Source organism: Pipistrellus hanaki, assembly GCF_964339955.1.
Source record: "Pipistrellus hanaki genome assembly, contig: scaffold_41, whole genome shotgun sequence".
NCBI classification, from domain to species: Eukaryota; Metazoa; Chordata; class Mammalia; order Chiroptera; family Vespertilionidae; genus Pipistrellus; species Pipistrellus hanaki.
The window spans coordinates 372,601-390,098 of record NW_028182292.1 but is presented as its reverse complement, the minus strand read 5'-3'; the positions used below and the strand labels follow the sequence as shown (position 1 = coordinate 390,098).

General features: G+C 72.4%; 1 protein-coding gene across 8 annotated transcripts in view; it reads left to right on the top strand.

Annotated features, from left to right (window-relative positions):
• PLEC (plectin) overlaps positions 1-17,498 on the top strand; it is a 66,793-nt gene that overhangs the window by 30,606 nt on the left and 18,689 nt on the right. For 7 of the 8 annotated variants that reach the window (XM_084907270.1, XM_084907264.1, XM_084907268.1 and 4 more), the window contains exons 2-16: positions 2,456-2,517; positions 2,908-2,997; positions 3,779-3,856; positions 3,962-4,054; positions 4,771-4,937; positions 5,464-5,579; positions 5,838-5,944; positions 6,063-6,182; positions 6,256-6,351; positions 6,516-6,643; positions 6,927-7,020; positions 8,039-8,193; positions 8,320-8,644; positions 8,724-8,801; positions 8,906-9,067. In XM_084907270.1, the coding sequence (XP_084763396.1) occupies positions 2,456-2,517; positions 2,908-2,997; positions 3,779-3,856; positions 3,962-4,054; positions 4,771-4,937; positions 5,464-5,579; positions 5,838-5,944; positions 6,063-6,182; positions 6,256-6,351; positions 6,516-6,643; positions 6,927-7,020; positions 8,039-8,193; positions 8,320-8,644; positions 8,724-8,801; positions 8,906-9,067 (1,871 nt within the window). Of the gene's footprint in view, positions 1-1,533; positions 1,796-2,455; positions 2,518-2,907; positions 2,998-3,778; positions 3,857-3,961; positions 4,055-4,770; positions 4,938-5,463; positions 5,580-5,837; positions 5,945-6,062; positions 6,183-6,255; positions 6,352-6,515; positions 6,644-6,926; positions 7,021-8,038; positions 8,194-8,319; positions 8,645-8,723; positions 8,802-8,905; positions 9,068-17,498 lie in introns of those variants that run through there. The other variant, XM_084907266.1, reaches the window with a different exon arrangement.

Sequence of the window (17,498 nt, the reverse complement as noted above, 5' to 3'; positions counted from 1 at the left end):
CCCCGAGGGCCTCAGAGGCGGGGCCTCCAGGGGATGGCGGTGCCACTCCTCCCCCCTCCCCCCCACCTGCACCCGTGGGCCCCGGTGGCGGAGAGAAGGCGGGGGAGGGGTTTGAGGGGTGCTCCCACCAGTCTTGGGTGTCAGGCCTGGTGCCCCTGGCTGCATGCATCTTCTGGGGTCCCTGTCCTCCCCCGCACCCGTTCCTGGGGCCCCTGGAGTGTCCCCTAACCCAGTGCCCGCCCCCTGCAGGCAGCCCAGCGCCTGCCGTCAGCAGGTGCTCACACAGACCCCTGGACTCTGGCCGCTGCTGGGTCCTCAGAGACTCCAACCTGGGGAGGCCCGGTGGGGGTGTTGGGGTTGGGGCTGAGACAAGGTCTGGGTGTGCCTGGTACTGGGAGCCGTGGCCGGCCCTGCCCAGGTGAGGGTGGGAGCGGCGGCTGCGGGGGAGGAGGAGGAGGAGGAGGAGGAGGACTGAGACCTTGAGAGAAGGTGGGGGCCCAGCCAGCTCCTCCGGGCTTGGGCTCCGCCCCACAGGGTTTGGGCGCCCTCCTGTGGCCGCCGAGGGCAGCGGAGGGGACAAGGGGGGCGGCTTTTCCCGGAATGGGGCCCGAGTGGGGAGTGGGAGGGGGCTGCCCACAGCTGGATCCCATCAGGCAGAGGCTCGGCTGGAAAATTCTTGCGGTCGGGGCCGCATTCTTTCCCTCGAGGGGAGCGGTGCGTCCCTGCCGCCGCCCTCTGCTCCTCTCCTCTCCCACCTTTACAGCCCAGCGGCTATCTGTGGGCCCTCCCAGTGCAAACATCCCCACCCATCCTGCGCCCCCCGCCCCGGGCGGCTTCCTGTCCCGTGAGTCACCGGCCCCCTCCCCAGCTCTGACTCACTGCGCCCCAACCCGTCCCCCTGCTCCCCGCGGCCCAGCCCCTCCCTCCCCGACGGCAGAGTTCCTGCCGCTCGGCCTGGGCGGCCCTGTGGTGAGTCAGCGCCCAGCTATGTGCCGCTCTGCCCACCGCCCTGCCCACCGCGGCTCTGCCTGCAGACCCTGCAGCCAGGACGGGCGGGCCCGGCCGGACGGGCAGCACCAGGCCTGCCCGGAGCACCGAGGGGCCCAGTCAGGCCAGCACCAGCCCAGCCGCGGGCACGTGGGCCTACGAGGAGCTGGGGTTTGGGGGGCAGTGGGTCCCCCAGGCCAGGAGGCACTCGGTTTCGGGGGCCCCTCCAGCAGGTGGGGTAGGCACCCTGGGCCCAGCCCCCCACTAACTGTACGCCCGGTGCAGGGGCTGCCCCGGGGGCGGCCGTGGGGATGCAGACAGCGTGCGGCCCTCAGACACACACACACACACACACACACACACACACACACACTCAGTCCCGCTGTGGGCAGGATGGGTGAGGAAACCCCTGGGTTTCCTGTTTCTGCTGGCGGAGGGTGGGGCGGGGGGAGGGCTCCTGCCTCTCTCCGGAACACTCCCTCTGGGGGGTGGGGTGGGGCCCCTGGGCGGGGACGGAGCTGGGGAGCACCGGGCAGGGAGTGGCCGGGCAGACTGGGCCGGAGGGAGCCGCTGTGAGCGGAGCGAGGGAGTCTGTGCGCCGCCGCAACCTCTGTCCGTCCGTCCGTCCGTCCGTGCGCGCACACCGAGGGCGTCCGAGCGCAGACCCGGGCCGGGGACAGCGAGGGCGGGGGCGCCATGTCTCAGCACCGGCTGCGCGTGCCTGAGCCCCAGGGCCTGGGCGGCAAGAGAACCAGCTCGGAGGACAACCTCTACCTGGCCGTGCTCCGGGCCTCGGAGGGCAAGAAAGGTAGCGGCCCCCGCGGGCGGCGGCCTCGGGCGGCCGCGGCCACTTCCTGCGGCCGGGGGCCTGGCAGCGGGCGGGGCGGCCGGCTCGGGTCTGAATGTGGGGGACAGACAGGGCCCGGGGCTAAGGGAGGGGCTGGGCCCAGGTTGGCGAGGCTGGCGGGGCCTCGGGCTTGGGTTCGGGGCCTCCTGGGCGGGGCGCTCTGGCCCCGCAGAGGGCCCATCACCCGCTGGGGGACACGGCCGGTCAGGGAGCCTCTCTCCGCTCGGGCGTCTGGGAAGCGTGGGGACGGGCAGGCTGGGACTTGTGCGCTCCTGCTCCGGCTCCGGCTCCGCTCTGGCTCTGCCCTCCGGGCGCGGCTGCAGCTCTGGACCCTCCCACCTGTGGGGGACAGCGGGGCACTGAGCAGTGGGCACCTTGGACCCCCCGTCTGTGGGGGGCACCATGGACCCCCATCTGTGGGGGGCACTGAGCAGTGGGCACTGGTCTGGCCTCCTGCCCCCTCCCTGCCAGGACACCGTGGCCGGGCCTGGGCCCCGTGGCCCCTGCCAGGCTGGTGGGCGTGGGGTCTGTGTGGCTGGAGCCCCGCCCGGCGGGCTCCGGACGGCCTGGGGCTGACCCCTGGGCTTCTCCGGCCCCCGGTGACCGGCTTTGTCTCTGCAGATGAGCGGGACCGTGTGCAGAAGAAAACCTTCACCAAGTGGGTGAACAAGCACCTCATCAAGGTGGGCGCCTGTGTGTGTGCGGGGGACGGGGGAACGGGGGTGGGGAACGAGGAGCCGGTGGAGGGGGTGCCGGGCCCTCTGCCTGACCTGTCCGAAGGTGCCCCACCCCTGCCCTCAGGGCCCGAAGGCTGGGAGCTCACCTTTCATCTCCAACCTGTGGTTTTCTCTCTCTGGCTTTCTCCTGTCGCCTGCCTCCTCCTCCTTCTCCTCCTCCTCCTCTCTCTCTCCTGGACTCTCCTGGTCTCTCTTCACCTGCCCTGTAGCACTGGAAGGCAGAGGTAGGTGCCTCTGAACACGCAGGGGGCCTGGGGCCTGGGGCCTGGGGCGCCTGCCCCGGGGCCTGTGGGTGGCACTGGGGAGCCTGTGGCTGACGCAGCCCCCGCCCCGCAGGCTCAGAGGCACATCAGTGACCTGTACGAGGACCTCCGCGATGGCCACAACCTCATCTCCCTGCTGGAGGTGCTCTCGGGGGACAGCCTGGTACGTGTGCCCGCCCGCCCGCGCCCCTGCGGCCCGCACGCCTCACCCGGACCCTGTCTGCCTTCCTCCTCCAGGCCTCCCCGGCTCGCGCCTCCCTGGGCCTCGGGCCGGCCGGGCCAGGCCCCCGCTGCGGGCGCACGGCCCTGCTGCTCTCCTCCCCGAACCCCGATACAATAACCTCACGCTCTACTCTGCTTTGGTTTCTCTGCTGCTTGGACTCTGAACCTTGACCTCTGCCCTTTACCCTTTGCCCTGCTCTGGCCGGGCAGCCAAGAGAGTGGGACATAATCAGGAGCTCGCGCCTGGTGAGTGGCTGCGCCCGCTGGCCGCGGCGGCCGGGCTCCCTGAGGCCGGACCCCAGCTCGCCGGCCGACCTGCGCCGGGCACGCGGACGGGCAGACGGCGGTGCACCGAGCGCCCGCTGCCCTGCCCGGGCCAGGCTGGGACCCGCGGGGCTGCCACCGCGGGGCAAGAGGACCCCTCCCCCATGCCACTGCCCTCCCTCCGCCCGCGGCTTCCTGGCTATTGTCTCCTCCCCAGCCCCTTCCTTCCTTCCCTCAGCCTGGGCCTGGCCGCTGGACTTCCCAACCCGCTGGGCCTGGCCCCGGGTCCACGGCCCCCTTTGCAGCTGTGGGGGGGGGGGCGGAGGGGCCAGAGACCAGAGGGGGCGGCGGCCACACCGGGGGGCGGCCACACCGGGGAGCACGCGGTGCAGATGCCTGGGGTCCGGAGGGGGCGGGGCTGTGCCTCTGCCCCTGACGCCCCCGCCCGCCCCTCACAGCCCCGGGAGAAGGGGAGGATGCGCTTCCACAAGCTGCAGAACGTGCAGATCGCCCTGGACTACCTGCGGCACCGCCAGGTGAGGCCCCCTCCGCTGGGCCGGCCCGCCCGCTCCCCGCCTCGCCCGCCCCCGCCCCCGCCCCCGCCCCCGCCCGCGGGCACCTCTGAGGCCCCTCGCCTGCAGGTGAAGCTGGTGAACATCAGGAACGATGACATCGCCGACGGCAACCCCAAGCTGACCCTCGGCCTGATCTGGACCATCATCCTGCACTTCCAGGTAGCGCCCGCCGCCTCTGCCCGCGCCCGGCCGCTCCCCAGCCCCGGGCTGCCTCTCCTGCGCCCGCCTCCCCGGTGCCCTCTGGCCCTGCCTGGGCACTGCGAGCGCCTCCCTGCGGAGGAATGCCTGCCCGGGGAGGCTGTGGAGGAGCTCCCTGCACCGGTGACTCATCCGCTGCCCGCCCGGCTGCACAGGAAGCCGCAAATCTGAGGCTGGGCAGGCGGAGCCCTGCTGGCAGGGGCTGAGTCAGAGGCCGATGGGCAGAGATGGGAGGAGACAGGCAGCCAGGCCTGAGGGTGGATCCCACAGGGCCAGGCGGGTGCCATGGCGGCCGTGCCCAGACCCAGAGACCCTCCCCCCAGCCTGCCGCCCGCCCCTCACCCGTGGCCTTTGCTGGGCCCGAGCTGGGGGAGCTCTGGGACCTGCAGCTGCTCTTCTCGGCCCCCCTCCACCTTGGGGGGCTCAGGCTGTGCTCCAGCGGAGGGAGCCCCCTGGGAACGGGCTGTGTCCACAGCGGGGCTGAGGGGGCCTGACTTGGGCTCCAGCAGCTGCAGGCGGATGTGGCCTGGCCTCCGGGGTTGCAGTGTGGTGGGTCCCAGCTGCTCGGGAGGGTGAGGGTTAGGGTGCCACAGGCCGCCTCTGCCCGGCAGGCGGTGGTGGGAGGTGGGAGGTGGCACGGCCGGCGGGCGCCTGGCTGAGCTCCCGCCCGCGGGCAGATCTCGGACATCCAGGTGAGCGGGCAGTCGGAGGACATGACGGCCAAGGAGAAGCTGCTGCTGTGGTCCCAGCGGATGGTGGAGGGCTACCAGGGCCTGCGCTGCGACAACTTCACCACCAGCTGGCGGGACGGCCGGCTCTTCAACGCCATCATCCACCGGCACAGGTGGGCGCGGCGGGCGGCCGACAAGCCGGGGCAGGGAGGTGGCGCAGGGGCGGCGGCTCAGCCCACAGGAACCCCTGCCCGGGGGCCGGTGCCCGTGCCAGCCTGCTCGCTGGGCGGACGCAGGCCCAGCCACGCCTCACCCGCACGCCAGCCCCCACCCGGCCGGGCTCCCGGGGGTCTGGGTGGCCAGGCGCGTGGGGGATGGTCCTCAGGGGGCCTGGGCCCCCACCCAGGAAGGGCCTGGGGCCGCGGGGCAGGGTGGCTGCAGGGCGCCTCCTGACCAGCACCCTCAGTCCGCGCACGCCACCTGCACCTGTGCCCACACGGGGCTTGGAGCACCAGGGGCGGGCCCAGAGGGCAGAGGGCACCTGTGTGGGCAGGCCGGGCCTGGGGGGGGGCAGGGTGCTTTCCAGGGGGAGTGGGGCTGGGGGTTTGATACCGGACGGTCTGTGTGCTGACGAGTCCTCGGCCTCGCCGGCCCCGTGCCCCCGCCCGCCGGCCCCACGGACGCCTGCTGTGCCCACAGGCCCATGCTCATCGACATGAACAAGGTGTACGGCCAGAGCAACCTGGAGAACCTGGACCAGGCCTTCTCCGTGGCCGAGCGGGACCTGGGCGTGACCCGGCTGCTGGACCCGGAGGGTGGGTGCCCTGCCCCTCCTCCCCCTGCCCCCTCCTCCCCCCGCCCCCTCCTCCCGCCCGCCCCTGCTGACCTCCGACCTCCCCCCTCCTCCCCCCGCCCCCTCCTCCTGCCCCGTCCCCTCCTCCCGCCCCCTCCTCCCGCCCGCCCCTGCTGACCTCCGACCTCCCCCCTCCTCCCCCCGCCCCTCCCCCCGCCCCCTCCTCCTGCCCCGTCCCCTCCTCCCGCCCGCTCCTGCTGACCTCCGACCCCCCCCCCAGACGTGGACGTCCCTCAGCCGGACGAGAAGTCCATCATCACGTACGTGTCCTCCCTGTACGACGCCATGCCGCGGGTGTCGGACGCGCAGGACGGGGTGAAGGCCAACGTGAGTGGCGGCCGGGCCCGGGTGGGGTGTGTGGGGTGGGGGTGGGGGTGGGGGTGGGGGTGGGGGTGCCCCGGCGGCCCCGGTGGCCCCGGTGGCCCTGACGGACGGCCCGGCCCAGGAGCTGCAGCTGCGCTGGCAGGAGTACCGGCAGCTGGTGATGCTGCTGCTGCAGTGGGTGCGGCACCACACTGCCGTCTTCGAGGAGCGCAAGTTCCCCTCCAGCTTCGAGGAGATCGAGGTGGGCGTCCGTCCCCGCGGGCGGGCGGGAGGGCCGGCGGGGCCGGGCCGGTGCTGACCGCTCGGCCCCGCAGATCCTGTGGTGCCAGTTCCTGAAGTTCAAGGAGACGGAGCTCCCGGCCAAGGAGGCCGACAAGACCCGGTCCAGGGGCATCTACCAGTCCCTGGAGGTGAGCGGGCGCGGGGCCCTGGGGGCGTGGTCTCAGAGCTCGGGGGCCGGCCTCAGGGCGGCTGGTGGGCGGGCGGGCGGGTGGGCTGGGTGTCCGGAGGCCTGGGGGGCTTGGGGACCCCCCACCCCCCCGTGGCCCGGGCCTGAGTTTGGCTCCGCCCGCAGGGGGCAGTGCAGGCGGGCCAGCTCAAGGTGCCGCCCGGCTACCACCCGCTGGACGTGGAGAAGGAGTGGGGCAAGCTGCACGTGGCCATCCTGGAGCGGGAGAAGCTGCTGCGGAGCGAGTTTGAGAGGTGGGCGGGGCCGGGCGGCGGGCGGCGGGCGCTGGGCGGGCCGGGCTGCGGTCGCCGGCGGGCGGGCCCTGCGGTGGCAGGGAAGCCACCCGCGGATGAGTCACCGCCTGGGAGGAAATCCCCCCCGCCCCGGGCTGCACACCCACACCGGCCAGCCGGCGGCAGGACACTGAGCTGCAGGCGGCCGGGAGGCCGGGCGGGCGGGCACTGCTCTGCCATCGGAGCCTGAGCCGGCGGGCGGCCCCGGGCAGCCCCTCACGGCGTCCGTGGCCTTGGGCCTTAGGCTGGAGAGCCTGCAGCGCATCGTCAGCAAGCTGCAGATGGAGGCCGGGCTGTGCGAGGAGCAGCTGAACCAGGCCGACGCCCTGCTGCAGTCGGTGAGGGGGGCAGGGCTGGGCTGGGCAAGGGCGGGGGGGGGGGGGGGCGGCGGGAGGGGTGCAGGGAGGGGGGAGGAGCCCACACCTGCCCCGCCTCCCCCCCCCCCACTCCTCCCTCCTGGCCTGTGGCCCACGCTGACTGCTAGTTGGGCTGAGCTGGCTCCGGGCACCGTAGGCTCAGAGGGCGTGGCGGGCGAGGCCCGGGAACCGAAGGGGCTGTGACTGAGCCATGAAGGGACTGGCTGCTTGGACCCAGGGAGGCCCCTGGACAGGGTCCTGGTCCCCCGAGGGCCAGGACTGGGAATTAAAAAAAAAAAAATACATTTTTATCGATTTCCGAGAGGAAGGGAGAGGGGGAGAGAGAAACATCAGTGATGAGAGAATCGTTGAGCGTCTGCCCCCTAGTGGTCAGTGCATGTCGTTCATAGTGACCAGCGGTTCCACCATTTGGCCGATTTGCATATTAGGCTTTTATTTTTTTACTTTTTATTTTAAAATATATTTTATTGGTTTTTCACAGAGAGGAAGGGAGAGGGATAGGGAGCTAGAAACGTCGATGAGAGAGAAACATCGACCAGCTGCCTCTTGCACACCCCTTACGGGGGATGTGCCCGCAACCAGTGTACATGCCCTTGACCGGAATCGAACCTGGAACCTTTCAGTCCGCAGACTGACGCTCTACCACTGAGCCACACCGGCTTCGGCATATTAGGCTTTTATTGTTATAGATTATTATCGATTGATTTCAGAGAGGAAGGGGGAGAGAGAGCCAGGCAGAAACATCAGTGATGAGGGAGAATCATGGATCGGCACCTCCTGCACGCCCCACACTGGGGATCCAGCCTGCCACGGGGGCGTGGGCCCTGACCGGGAATCGAACCATGACCCTCCAGGCTGCACTCTACCCACTGAGCCACCCAGGCCGGGCAGGGCCGGCAGCCTGTGCATTGGGAGGATGTGCAGGGAGGGCAGGGGAAAGGCCGGGGCCGGGGTCTGAGTCACGGCGCCCACCACGCAGGACATCCGGCTGCTGGCCGCGGGCAAGGCGCCCCAGCGGGCGGGCGAGGTGGAGCGGGACCTGGACAAGGCGGACACCATGATCCGGCTGCTGTTCAACGACGTGCAGGCCCTGAAGGACGGGCGGCACCCGCAGGGCGAGCAGATGTACCGCAGGTGGGCGGGCGCCCCCGGGGGCCGGGGCCGGGGCCGGGGGCCGGGGCCGGGGGCCGGGGCCGGGGCCGGGGGCCGGGGCCGGGGCCAGGCCGGGCCAGCTCCCCGCTCACCTCCGCCCTCCTCCAGGGTTTACCGCCTGCATGAGCGCCTGGTGGCCATCCGCACCGAGTACAACCTGCGGCTGAAGGCGGGCGTGGCCGCCCCCGTGACCCCGGTGACCCCGGTGACCCAGGTGACCCTGCAGACCCAGCGGCGCCCCGAGCTCGAGGACTCCACGCTGCGCTACCTGCAGGACCTGCTGGCCTGGGTGGAGGACAACCAGCACCGCGTGGATGGCGCCGAGTGGGGCGTGGACCTGCCCAGCGTGGAGGCGCAGCTGGGCAGCCACCGCGGCCTGCACCAGTCCATCGAGGAGTTCCGGGCCAAGATCGAGCGGGCGCGGAGCGACGAGGTGCGTGGGTGCCGCGGGCGGGCCGGCGGGCGGGGCGGGCCAGGCCCCGCGCGCAGGCCTCACCCTCCCGTCCCCGCAGGGCCAGCTCTCCCCCGCCATCCGGGGCACCTACCGCGAGTGCCTGGGCCGGCTGGACCTGCAGTACGCCAAGCTGCTGGTGAGCGGGCGGGCGGCTGCGCGGGCGTGGGCGGCAGGGACCCGGGCTCTAGGGCGGGGCCGGCGGCTGGCACGGCCGCTGTGGACACGCCCCGCTCCCCCCAGAACTCCTCCAAGGCCCGGCTGCGGGCGCTGGAGAGCCTGCACGGCTTTGTGGCCGCCGCCACCAAGGAGCTCATGTGGCTGAGCGAGAAGGAGGAGGAGGAGGTGGGCTTCGACTGGAGCGAGCGCAACGCCAACATGGCCGCCAAGAAGGAGAGCTACTCGGTGAGGCCCCGCCCCCTGCACCCTGAGCTGTGGCCCCTCGTGCTGGCCGGGCGGTCAGCTCCAGGCCCCGGGAGAGGGCCCCTTGTGCTGGCCGGGCGGTCAGCTCCAGGCCCACGGGGAGGGCCCCTCGGTGCTGGCCGGGCAGGTCAGCTCCAGGCCCCGGGGGAGGGCCCCTCGTGCTGGCCGGGCGGTCAGCTCCAGGCCCCCGGGGAGGGCCCCTCGGTGCTGGCCGGGCGGTCAGCTCCAGGCCCCCGGGGAGGGCCCCTCGGTGCTGGCCGGGCGGTCAGCTCCAGGCCCCGGGGGAGGGCCCCTCGGTGCTGGCCGGGCAGTCAGCTCCAGGCCCCGGGGGAGGGCCCCTCGGTGCTGGCCGGGCGGTCAGCTCCAGGCCCCGGGGGAGGGCCCCTCGGTGCTGGCCGGGCGGGCAGCTCCAGGCCCACGAGGAGGGCCCCTCTGGGCAGGCAGGTCCAGGCCCCCCGGGGAGCCCCCTGCGGGAGCCAGCAAACCGGGTGTGGCCCGACGCTGTCCCTGAGACCGGCTGCCCGACTGTCAGGCGCTGATGCGTGAGCTGGAGCTGAAGGAGAAGAAGATCAAGGAGATCCAGACCACGGGGGACCGGCTGCTGCGCGAGGACCACCCTGCTCGGCCCACCGTGGAGGTGGGGCTCGGGGACGGGCTCCGGACCGGGGCAGGGGGGGACGGGGGGCTGAGGGGACTGGGCTGAGGGGGGACGGGGCTGAGGGGACCGGGCTGAGGGGGGACGGGGCTGAGGGGGGATGGGGGCTGAGGGGGGACGGGGGCCTGAGGGGACCGGGCTGAGGGGGGATGGGGGGCTGAGGGGGGACGGGGGCTGAGGGGGGACGGGGCTGAGGGGGGACGGGGGGCTGAGGGGACCGGGCTGAGGGGGGATGGGGGGCTGAGGGGGGACGGGGGCTGAGGGGGGACGGGGCTGCGGGCACCGGGGCTGAGGGCACGGGGCTGAGGGCACCGGGGCTGAGGGCACGGGGGCTGAGGGCATGGGGGCTGAGGGCACGGGGCTGTGAGGTCGGAGGACGGCAGGGCCAGGGCTGGGGCTGCAGGCTGACAGGGGCCCGTGTGCAGTCCTTCCAGGCGGCCCTGCAGACCCAGTGGAGCTGGATGCTGCAGCTGTGCTGCTGCGTGGAGGCGCACCTGAAGGAGAACACGGCCTACTTCCAGGTGAGCCTGCTGCCCGCTCGGGGTGCCCCGAGCCCTAGGCCCCCCGGGGCATGCCCCCCCCCCGCCCTGCACCGCCCTGCACCGCCCCCCTCCCCCCACCCCTGCGGTGTGCGTGTCCGCCCTGAGCCCGCCTGGCCCCTCCCTGCAGTTCTTCTCAGACGTGCGGGAGGCGGAGGAGCAGCTGCGGAAGCTGCAGGAGACCATGCGCAGGAAGTACACCTGCGACCGCTCCATCACCGTCACACGCCTGGAGGACCTGCTGCAGGACGCCCAGGTGAGCCGGCCCGGGAGGGGCGGGCAGGGCGAGGGCTGCAGCCCTTTCCCCGGACACGGGCCCTCGGGCGTCTCAGCTGGTGCCGAAGGGGCTGGCGAGAGGGGCTGAGGCGGGCGGAGGCGGCATGCCCTGGGCTGGGGTGGGGCGCCCGGAGGCCTGGCTTTGGCAGTGCTGGGGGAGGGACGGAGGAGAGAGAAGCAGGGAGCTGCTGGCTGGGCTCGGTGCTCAGAGGGAGGCCCAGTGGAGGCTGGGGGAGCCCTGGGCAGTCCTGGGTGGGTCTGGCCCCCTGGAGGGCTGAACGGGAGGGGGTGACGGGCAGGGGGAGGGAGAGGGGAGAGGAGACGGGCTGCTTGGGGACCAGAGTGCAGCTGGGCCGTCCCTGGAGGGGCAGCCTGTGGCCTGGGGTCGGCGCTGGCGAGGAGTGAAGGAGCCGGGGAGGCCACGCTGGGGACCTGCCTCGGCCCCGTGTCCCGTTTCCACGTGCCCGGCGCCCTCCTGGGCCGTGGAAGGCCCCCTGGCCTCGGGTGGCGTGCCCAGCGTGCCGGCTCCTTGCACGGGGCGGGGGGGGCCTCACGGACGGTCCCCTGGGCACTTGCTGCCTGGACGCGGCGTGACGGCCCCTCCCCGCAGGACGAGAAGGACCAGCTGACCGAGTACCGGGGGCACCTGTCCGGCCTCGCCAAGCGCGCCAAGGCCATCGTGCAGCTGAAGCCCCGCAACCCGGCCCACCCCGTGCGCGGCCGAGTGCCGCTGCTGGCCGTGTGCGACTACAAGCAGGTGGAGGTGCGCTGGGCTGGCGGCCGTGGAGGGTGCGGGCGGGGCCCGGGGCCGGGCGGGGCCGCACTGACCGCTCCGCTGCCCCAGGTGACCGTGCACAAGGGGGACCAGTGCCAGCTGGTGGGCCCGGTGCAGCCGAACCACTGGAAGGTGGCCAGCAGCGCCGGCTCCGAGGCCGCCGTGCCCTCCGTGTGCTTCCTCGTGCCCCCGCCCAACCCCGAGGCCCAGGAGGCCGTCGCCAGGTGGGTGGCCCGGTCTGGCCGCGGGGGCGGGTGGCTGGGTGGGGGGCGGGCGGCGGAGTGGAGGGTGGGAGGCTGGGTGGGGGGTGGGAGGCCCGGTCTGGCCGCCGGGGTGGGCGGCAGGGGTGGGGGGCAGGCGGCGGGGGTGGGGGATGGGTGGCCCGGTCTGGCCATGGGGACGGGCGGCGGGGGAGGGGGGCGGGTGGCTGGGTGGGGGGTGGGAGGCCCGGTCTGGCCGCCGGGGCGGGCGGCGGGGTGGGGGTGCCTGGCGCTGCTGACCGCTCCCCTGACCTGCCAGGCTGGAGGCCCAGCACCAGGCGCTGGTCACGCTGTGGCACCAGCTGCACGTGGACATGAAGAGCCTCCTGGCGTGGCAGAGCCTCAGCCGCGACCTGCAGCTCATCCGCTCCTGGTCCCTGGTCACGGTAGGCCGGGCCCCGGGCGTGGCGGGGGCTTCTGCCGGGCGGGCCGGCCGTGTGCTCAGCTCCCCGTGCCCCCCTCCCCCCAGTTCCGCACGCTGAAGCCCGAGGAGCAGCGCCAGGCCCTGCGCAACCTGGAGCTGCACTACCAGGCCTTCCTGCGCGACAGCCAGGACGCCGGCAGCTTCGGGCCCGAGGACCGGCTGCAGGCCGAGCGCGAGTACGGCTCCTGCAGCCGCCACTACCAGCAGCTGCTGCAGAGCCTGGAGCAGGGTAGGCTGGTGGCCTGAGCCGGCGGGCGGGCGGGGGGCTTGTGGCCTGAGCCTGCGGGCGGGCAGGCGGGTGGGCTTGTGGCCTGGGTGGACAGGTGGGCGGCGTCTGAGCAGCCCGCGCCCCCAGGTGAGCAGGAGGAGTCCCGCTGTCAGCGCTGCATCTCGGAGCTCAAGGACATCCGGCTGCAGCTGGAGGCCTGCGAGACGCGCACCGTGCACCGCCTGCGGCTGCCGCTGGACAAGGAGCCGGCGCGGGAGTGCGCCCAGCGCATCGCCGAGCAGCAGGCAGGCGCCCGCCCCGCCCGCCCGCCCCCTCCCTCCCCTCCCCTCCCTCCCCGGCCATGCTCAGCTCCCCCTCTCCTCGCTCTCTCAGAAAGCACAGGCGGAGGTGGAAGGGCTGGGCAAGGGCGTGGCCCGGCTCTCCGAGGAGGCGGAGAAGGTGCTGGCCCTGCCCGAGCCCTCCCCGGCCGCGCCCACGCTGCGCTCGGAGCTGGAGCTGACCCTGGGCAAGCTGGAGCAGGTCCGCAGCCTCTCCGCCATCTACCTGGAGAAGTGAGTGTGCCGGCCGCGGGAGGGCGCCGAGCAGAGGGGAGGCCCGGCCGCGGGAGGGCGCTGAGCAGAGGGGAGGCCCGGCCGCGGGAGGGCGCCGAGCAGAGGGGAGGCCCGGCCGCCGGAGGGCGCCGAGCAGGGGGGAGGCCCGGCCGCGGGAGGGCGCCGAGCAGGGGGGAGGCCCGGCCGCGGGAGGGCGCTGAGCAGAGGACCCCCCGTGGGGAGGACAGGCTGGCGGTGGGGGTCTGTGGGGGGGGTGCTCAGGGGGCGGTGGGTGTGGCCCTGGCCAGTGTGGCTTAGTGGTTAGAGGGTCGGCCTATGGACTGAAGGGTCCTGGGTTCGATTCCGGTCAAGGGCATGGTGCTTGGCTGCAGGCTCCTCCTGGTCTGGACCCGTCGGAACGTGTGCAGCAGGCACCCTATCTCTGTGTTTCTATCACATGGATGTTTCTCTCTCCCTCTCGTCCACTCTCTCTAAAATCAATGGGAAACATCCCTGGATGGGGATAAACAAACAAAAAAAGAGGTGGTGGTTGTGGACCAAGGTGGGGGGCATGGATGTGGAGAGGGGTTCAGCCCTGTGCCTGGAAGGCGGGACTTCCTGATGACTGGACCCGGGCTAGGAGGTGGCTCCCGGAGGTGGGGGCTGTGGGAGTGAGGACTCGGGGGTCCCCCCCCCGTGTGATGTCAGCAGATGGGTGTCTGAGGAACGTGTGGACGGGGATGGGCAGAGGGAGCCCAGGAGGGTGAGGAGGGCCCCGGGGGAGGTGACCCTGGGCAGGTGAGGGTTGGGGGTGCCAGCCACCTCCAGCGCTCCTCGGGGTGGCAGGGGGCGGGTGAGCAGGGCATGGGGCTGTGGATGTGGGAGGGGCCATGCCGAGGTCGTGATGAGGGACCTGCACCTGCCTCCAACGTCCTGCCCCCCCCCCCCCCGCCCCCGTGCCTCTGGCTCATCAGCCTGCACACCGGGGCTCACTGCTTCTCCTTCACTGGGGTAGAGAGGACCCCTCCCCCATCGCACCTCAGATGCCCCCTCCTCTGCCCCATCGCATCTCGGACCCCCCCCCCCAGACCCGCCCGGGTCCCCTGTCCTGGTTCCCTTTGACATGGTGGCAACCTTTCACCACGTTTTCTTTTTATTTTATGTTTTTATTGACTTCAGAGAGGAAGGGAGAGGGAGAAGATAGAAACATCAGTGATGAGAGAGAATCATTGATCGGCCGCCTCCCACATGCCCCACACCTGGGATGGAGCCCGTAACCCGGGCCTGAGCCCTGAACGGAATTGAGCTGTGACCTCCTGGTACCTAGGCCAACACTCACCCCTGAGCCGCGCTGGCCGGGCGTTACCCCCGAGGCCCACAGCCGCCGGGCGTTACCCCCCCACGAGGCCCACAGCCGCCGGGCGTTCCCCCCCCCCAGGCCCACAGCCGCCGGGCGTTACCCCCCCCACGAGGCCCACAGCCGCCAGGCGTTACCCCCCCCCCAGGCCCACAGCCGCCGGGCGTTACCCCCCCCCCAGGCCCACAGCCGCCAGGCGTTACCCCCCCCCCAGGCCCACAGCCGCCGGGCGTTACCCCCCCCCAGGCCCACAGCCGCCAGGCGTTACCCCCCCCCCAGGCCCACAGCCGCCGGGCGTTACCCCCCCACGAGGCCCACAGCCGCCGGGCGTTACCCCCCCCCAGGCCCACAGCCGCCGGGCGTTACCCCCAAGGCCCACAGCGGGCCAGCGTTACCCCCGAGGCCCACAGCCGGCCCAGTGTTACCCCCGAGGCCCACAGCCGCCGGGCGTTACCCCCGAGGCCCACAGGTCCCTCCCCCGCCTGGGCGGGAAGCTGAGCGCTCCCAGGCCCGAGTGAGCTCCGTGTCCGGCCAGCACGCCTCCATCGCCACGCCGGCACCGGGCCCGAGGTCCTCCCGGAGCCGGCCCACCCAGCTCCGGCCTCTCTCCCCAGGCTCAAGACCATCAGCCTGGTGATCCGCAGCACGCAGGGGGCCGAGGACGTGCTCCGGCGCCACGAGGAGCAGCTCAAGGAGGCCCAGGCCGTGCCCGCCACCCTCCCGGAGCTGGAGGCCACCAAGGCCACGCTCAAGGTACCGCCTCCGACGCGCCGGGCGGCGGGCGGGCGGCCGGGCGGCGGCGGGGCCTCGGGCTGACGCGGCACACCCTCCTCCCCACAGAAGCTGCGGGCCCAGGCGGAGGCGCAGCAGCCGGTGTTCGACGGCCTGCGGGATGAGCTGCGGGGGGCGCAGGAGGTGGGGGAGCGGCTGCAGCAGCGGCACGGCGAGCGGGACGTGGAGGTGGAGCGCTGGCGGGAGCGGGTGGCCCAGCTGCTGGAGCGCTGGCAGGCGGTGCTGGCCCAGATCGACATGCGGCAGCGGGAGCTGGAGCAGCTGGGCCGGCAGCTGCGGTACTACCGGGAGAGCGCCGACCCGCTGGGCGCCTGGCTGCGCGACGCCAAGCAGCGGCAGGAGCAGATCCAGGCCCTGCCACTGGCCAGCAGCCAGGCCGTGCGGGAGCAGCTGCGGCAGGAGAAGGTGGGCCTGGCGGGGTGGCTGGAGCCGGGGGTGGGGGTGTGAGGGGGGTGGGGGGGGGGCAGAGCCTGGGCTGACCTCCGCTCCGCCCCCAGGCGCTGCTGGAGGAGGTTGAGCGCCACGGAGAGAAAGTGGAGGAGTGCCAGAGGTTCGCCAAGCAGTACATCAACGCCATCAAGGTGAGGCTCCTGTCCGGCCACACTGCTCAGCGGCTGAGCGCTGACCTATGAACTAGGAGCTCACAGTTCGATTGCTGGTCAAGACCATAGGCCCGGGTTCCGGACTTGACCCCAGTGGGGGGCGTGCAGGAGGCAGCCGATTCATGATTCTCTCTTATCATTGCTGTCTCTCTCTCCCTCCCTAAAATCAATTAAAGGTAATTTTTTTTTTCAAGCCCTAGCCGGTTTGGCTCAATGGGTAGAGCGTAGCCTGTGGACTGAAGGGTCCCAGGTTCGATTCTAGCCAAGGGCACATGCCCGGGTTGCAGGCTCCATCCCCGGTGTGGAGCATACAGGAGGCAGCCAATCAATGATTCTCTCATTGATGAAATTAATAAAAATATATTTTAAAAAACTTTTTTTCAAAAGTGAGGTTTTTGCTTCCTGCCATCTCAGCCAGGCTGGGTCCTGGGGCCTAAGCCCTCAGGGGTGGCCCCAGGCACAGGCCTAGCTGGTGGGGCCGGGACGGCTGAGCCGGCAGCTCACGGTGCCTCCTCCGTGTCTCCCCGCAGGACTATGAGCTCCAGCTGATCACATACAAGGCGCAGCTGGAGCCCGTGGCCTCTCCAGCCAAGAAGCCCAAGGTCCAGTCCGGGTCTGAGAGCGTCATCCAGGAGGTGAGGCGGCGGGCGTGGCCGGGTGGCTGGGGGCGGGCCGGGTGGCTGGGGGCGTGGTGGGGTGGGATTGACACTGGCTGCCCCCCTCCCGCCCCCAGTATGTGGACCTGCGCACACGCTACAGCGAGCTGACCATGCTGACGAGTCAGTACATCAAGTTCATAAGCGAGACACTGCGGCGCATGGAGGAGGAGGAGGTAACAGCGGGGGTCGGGGCCGCGGGGGGGGGGGTCTCGGGGGGGGGGGGGGGAGGGCGGGAAGGCGGGACTCCCGCTGCCCAGGCGCAGCCCAGAGCTCGGGTTCATCACTTCCTCGGCCCCCCACTCCTGCTGCCTGATGCCACCAATGCCCACCCTGAGCTCGGCCTGCTCCCCACGGTGGCTGGCACCTCCTCCTCCCCATCCTCTGGTCTGCACCTGCCCCACGGGCTGCCCCACCGGCTCTCCTTGGGGTTCTTCCTCCTCGGGAGCCCACGTCGCCGCTTCTCGCTCCTCGCGGCTGCCGCTCTGGAAGAGCTGGGTGCTGGGGTGCTGGACTGCGGGCAGGGCGGGTGTCCTTGGTGAGGCGGGGTACCGGCTCTCTGGCTCCTCGGGCGGCCTCGCCGTGGCCCACCTGCAGCCTCCTCTGTTCAGCGCAGGGTGCGCGTCCTGAGCTGGCGGTCTGCGCCGGGTCCCGCCGGCCGCCTCGGGGTCGGGTCCTGCGCTCACGTGCTCGGGCAGGGCTGATGGTGTGCGGCTCGGGGCCTGCGAGCCTCTGCTTTGCTCTCTCTCCTCGCCTGTCTCGCCGCTTGTCTGAGGGAAGAGGGCCGTGCCTGCGCCTCCTCCCGGGGCCGGTGAGCACCGTGCCAGCTGCGCTCGCTGCCCTGTGTGCCGGGCGGGTGCACGCTCCCTCCGCGCCGGGCTGTGACCTGTCTCCCTGACCCCCACCGTGCTGTCCGCGTGGACTGGTGGTGCCGTGCCCCCTGCGCGCCGGGCCGCACTCACTGTCTCTCTGGTTCTCTTCCTCTCTCTGCCGCGGCCACAGAGGCTGGCCGAGCAGCAGCGGGCAGAGGAGCGGGAGCGCCTGGCCGAGGTGGAGGCCGCGCTGGAGCAGCAGCGGCAGCTGGCGGAGACGCACGCGCAGGCCAAGGCGCAGGCCGAGCGGGAGGCCCAGGAGCTGCAGCGGCGCATGCAGGAGGAGGTGGTGCGGCGCGAGGAGGCCGCGGTGGATGCGCAGCAGCAGAAGCGCAGCATCCAGGAGGAGCTGCAGCAGCTGCGGCAGAGCTCGGAGGCCGAGATCCAGGCCAAGGCCCGGCAGGCGGAGGAGGCGGAGCGCAGCCGTGTGCGCATCGAGGAGGAGA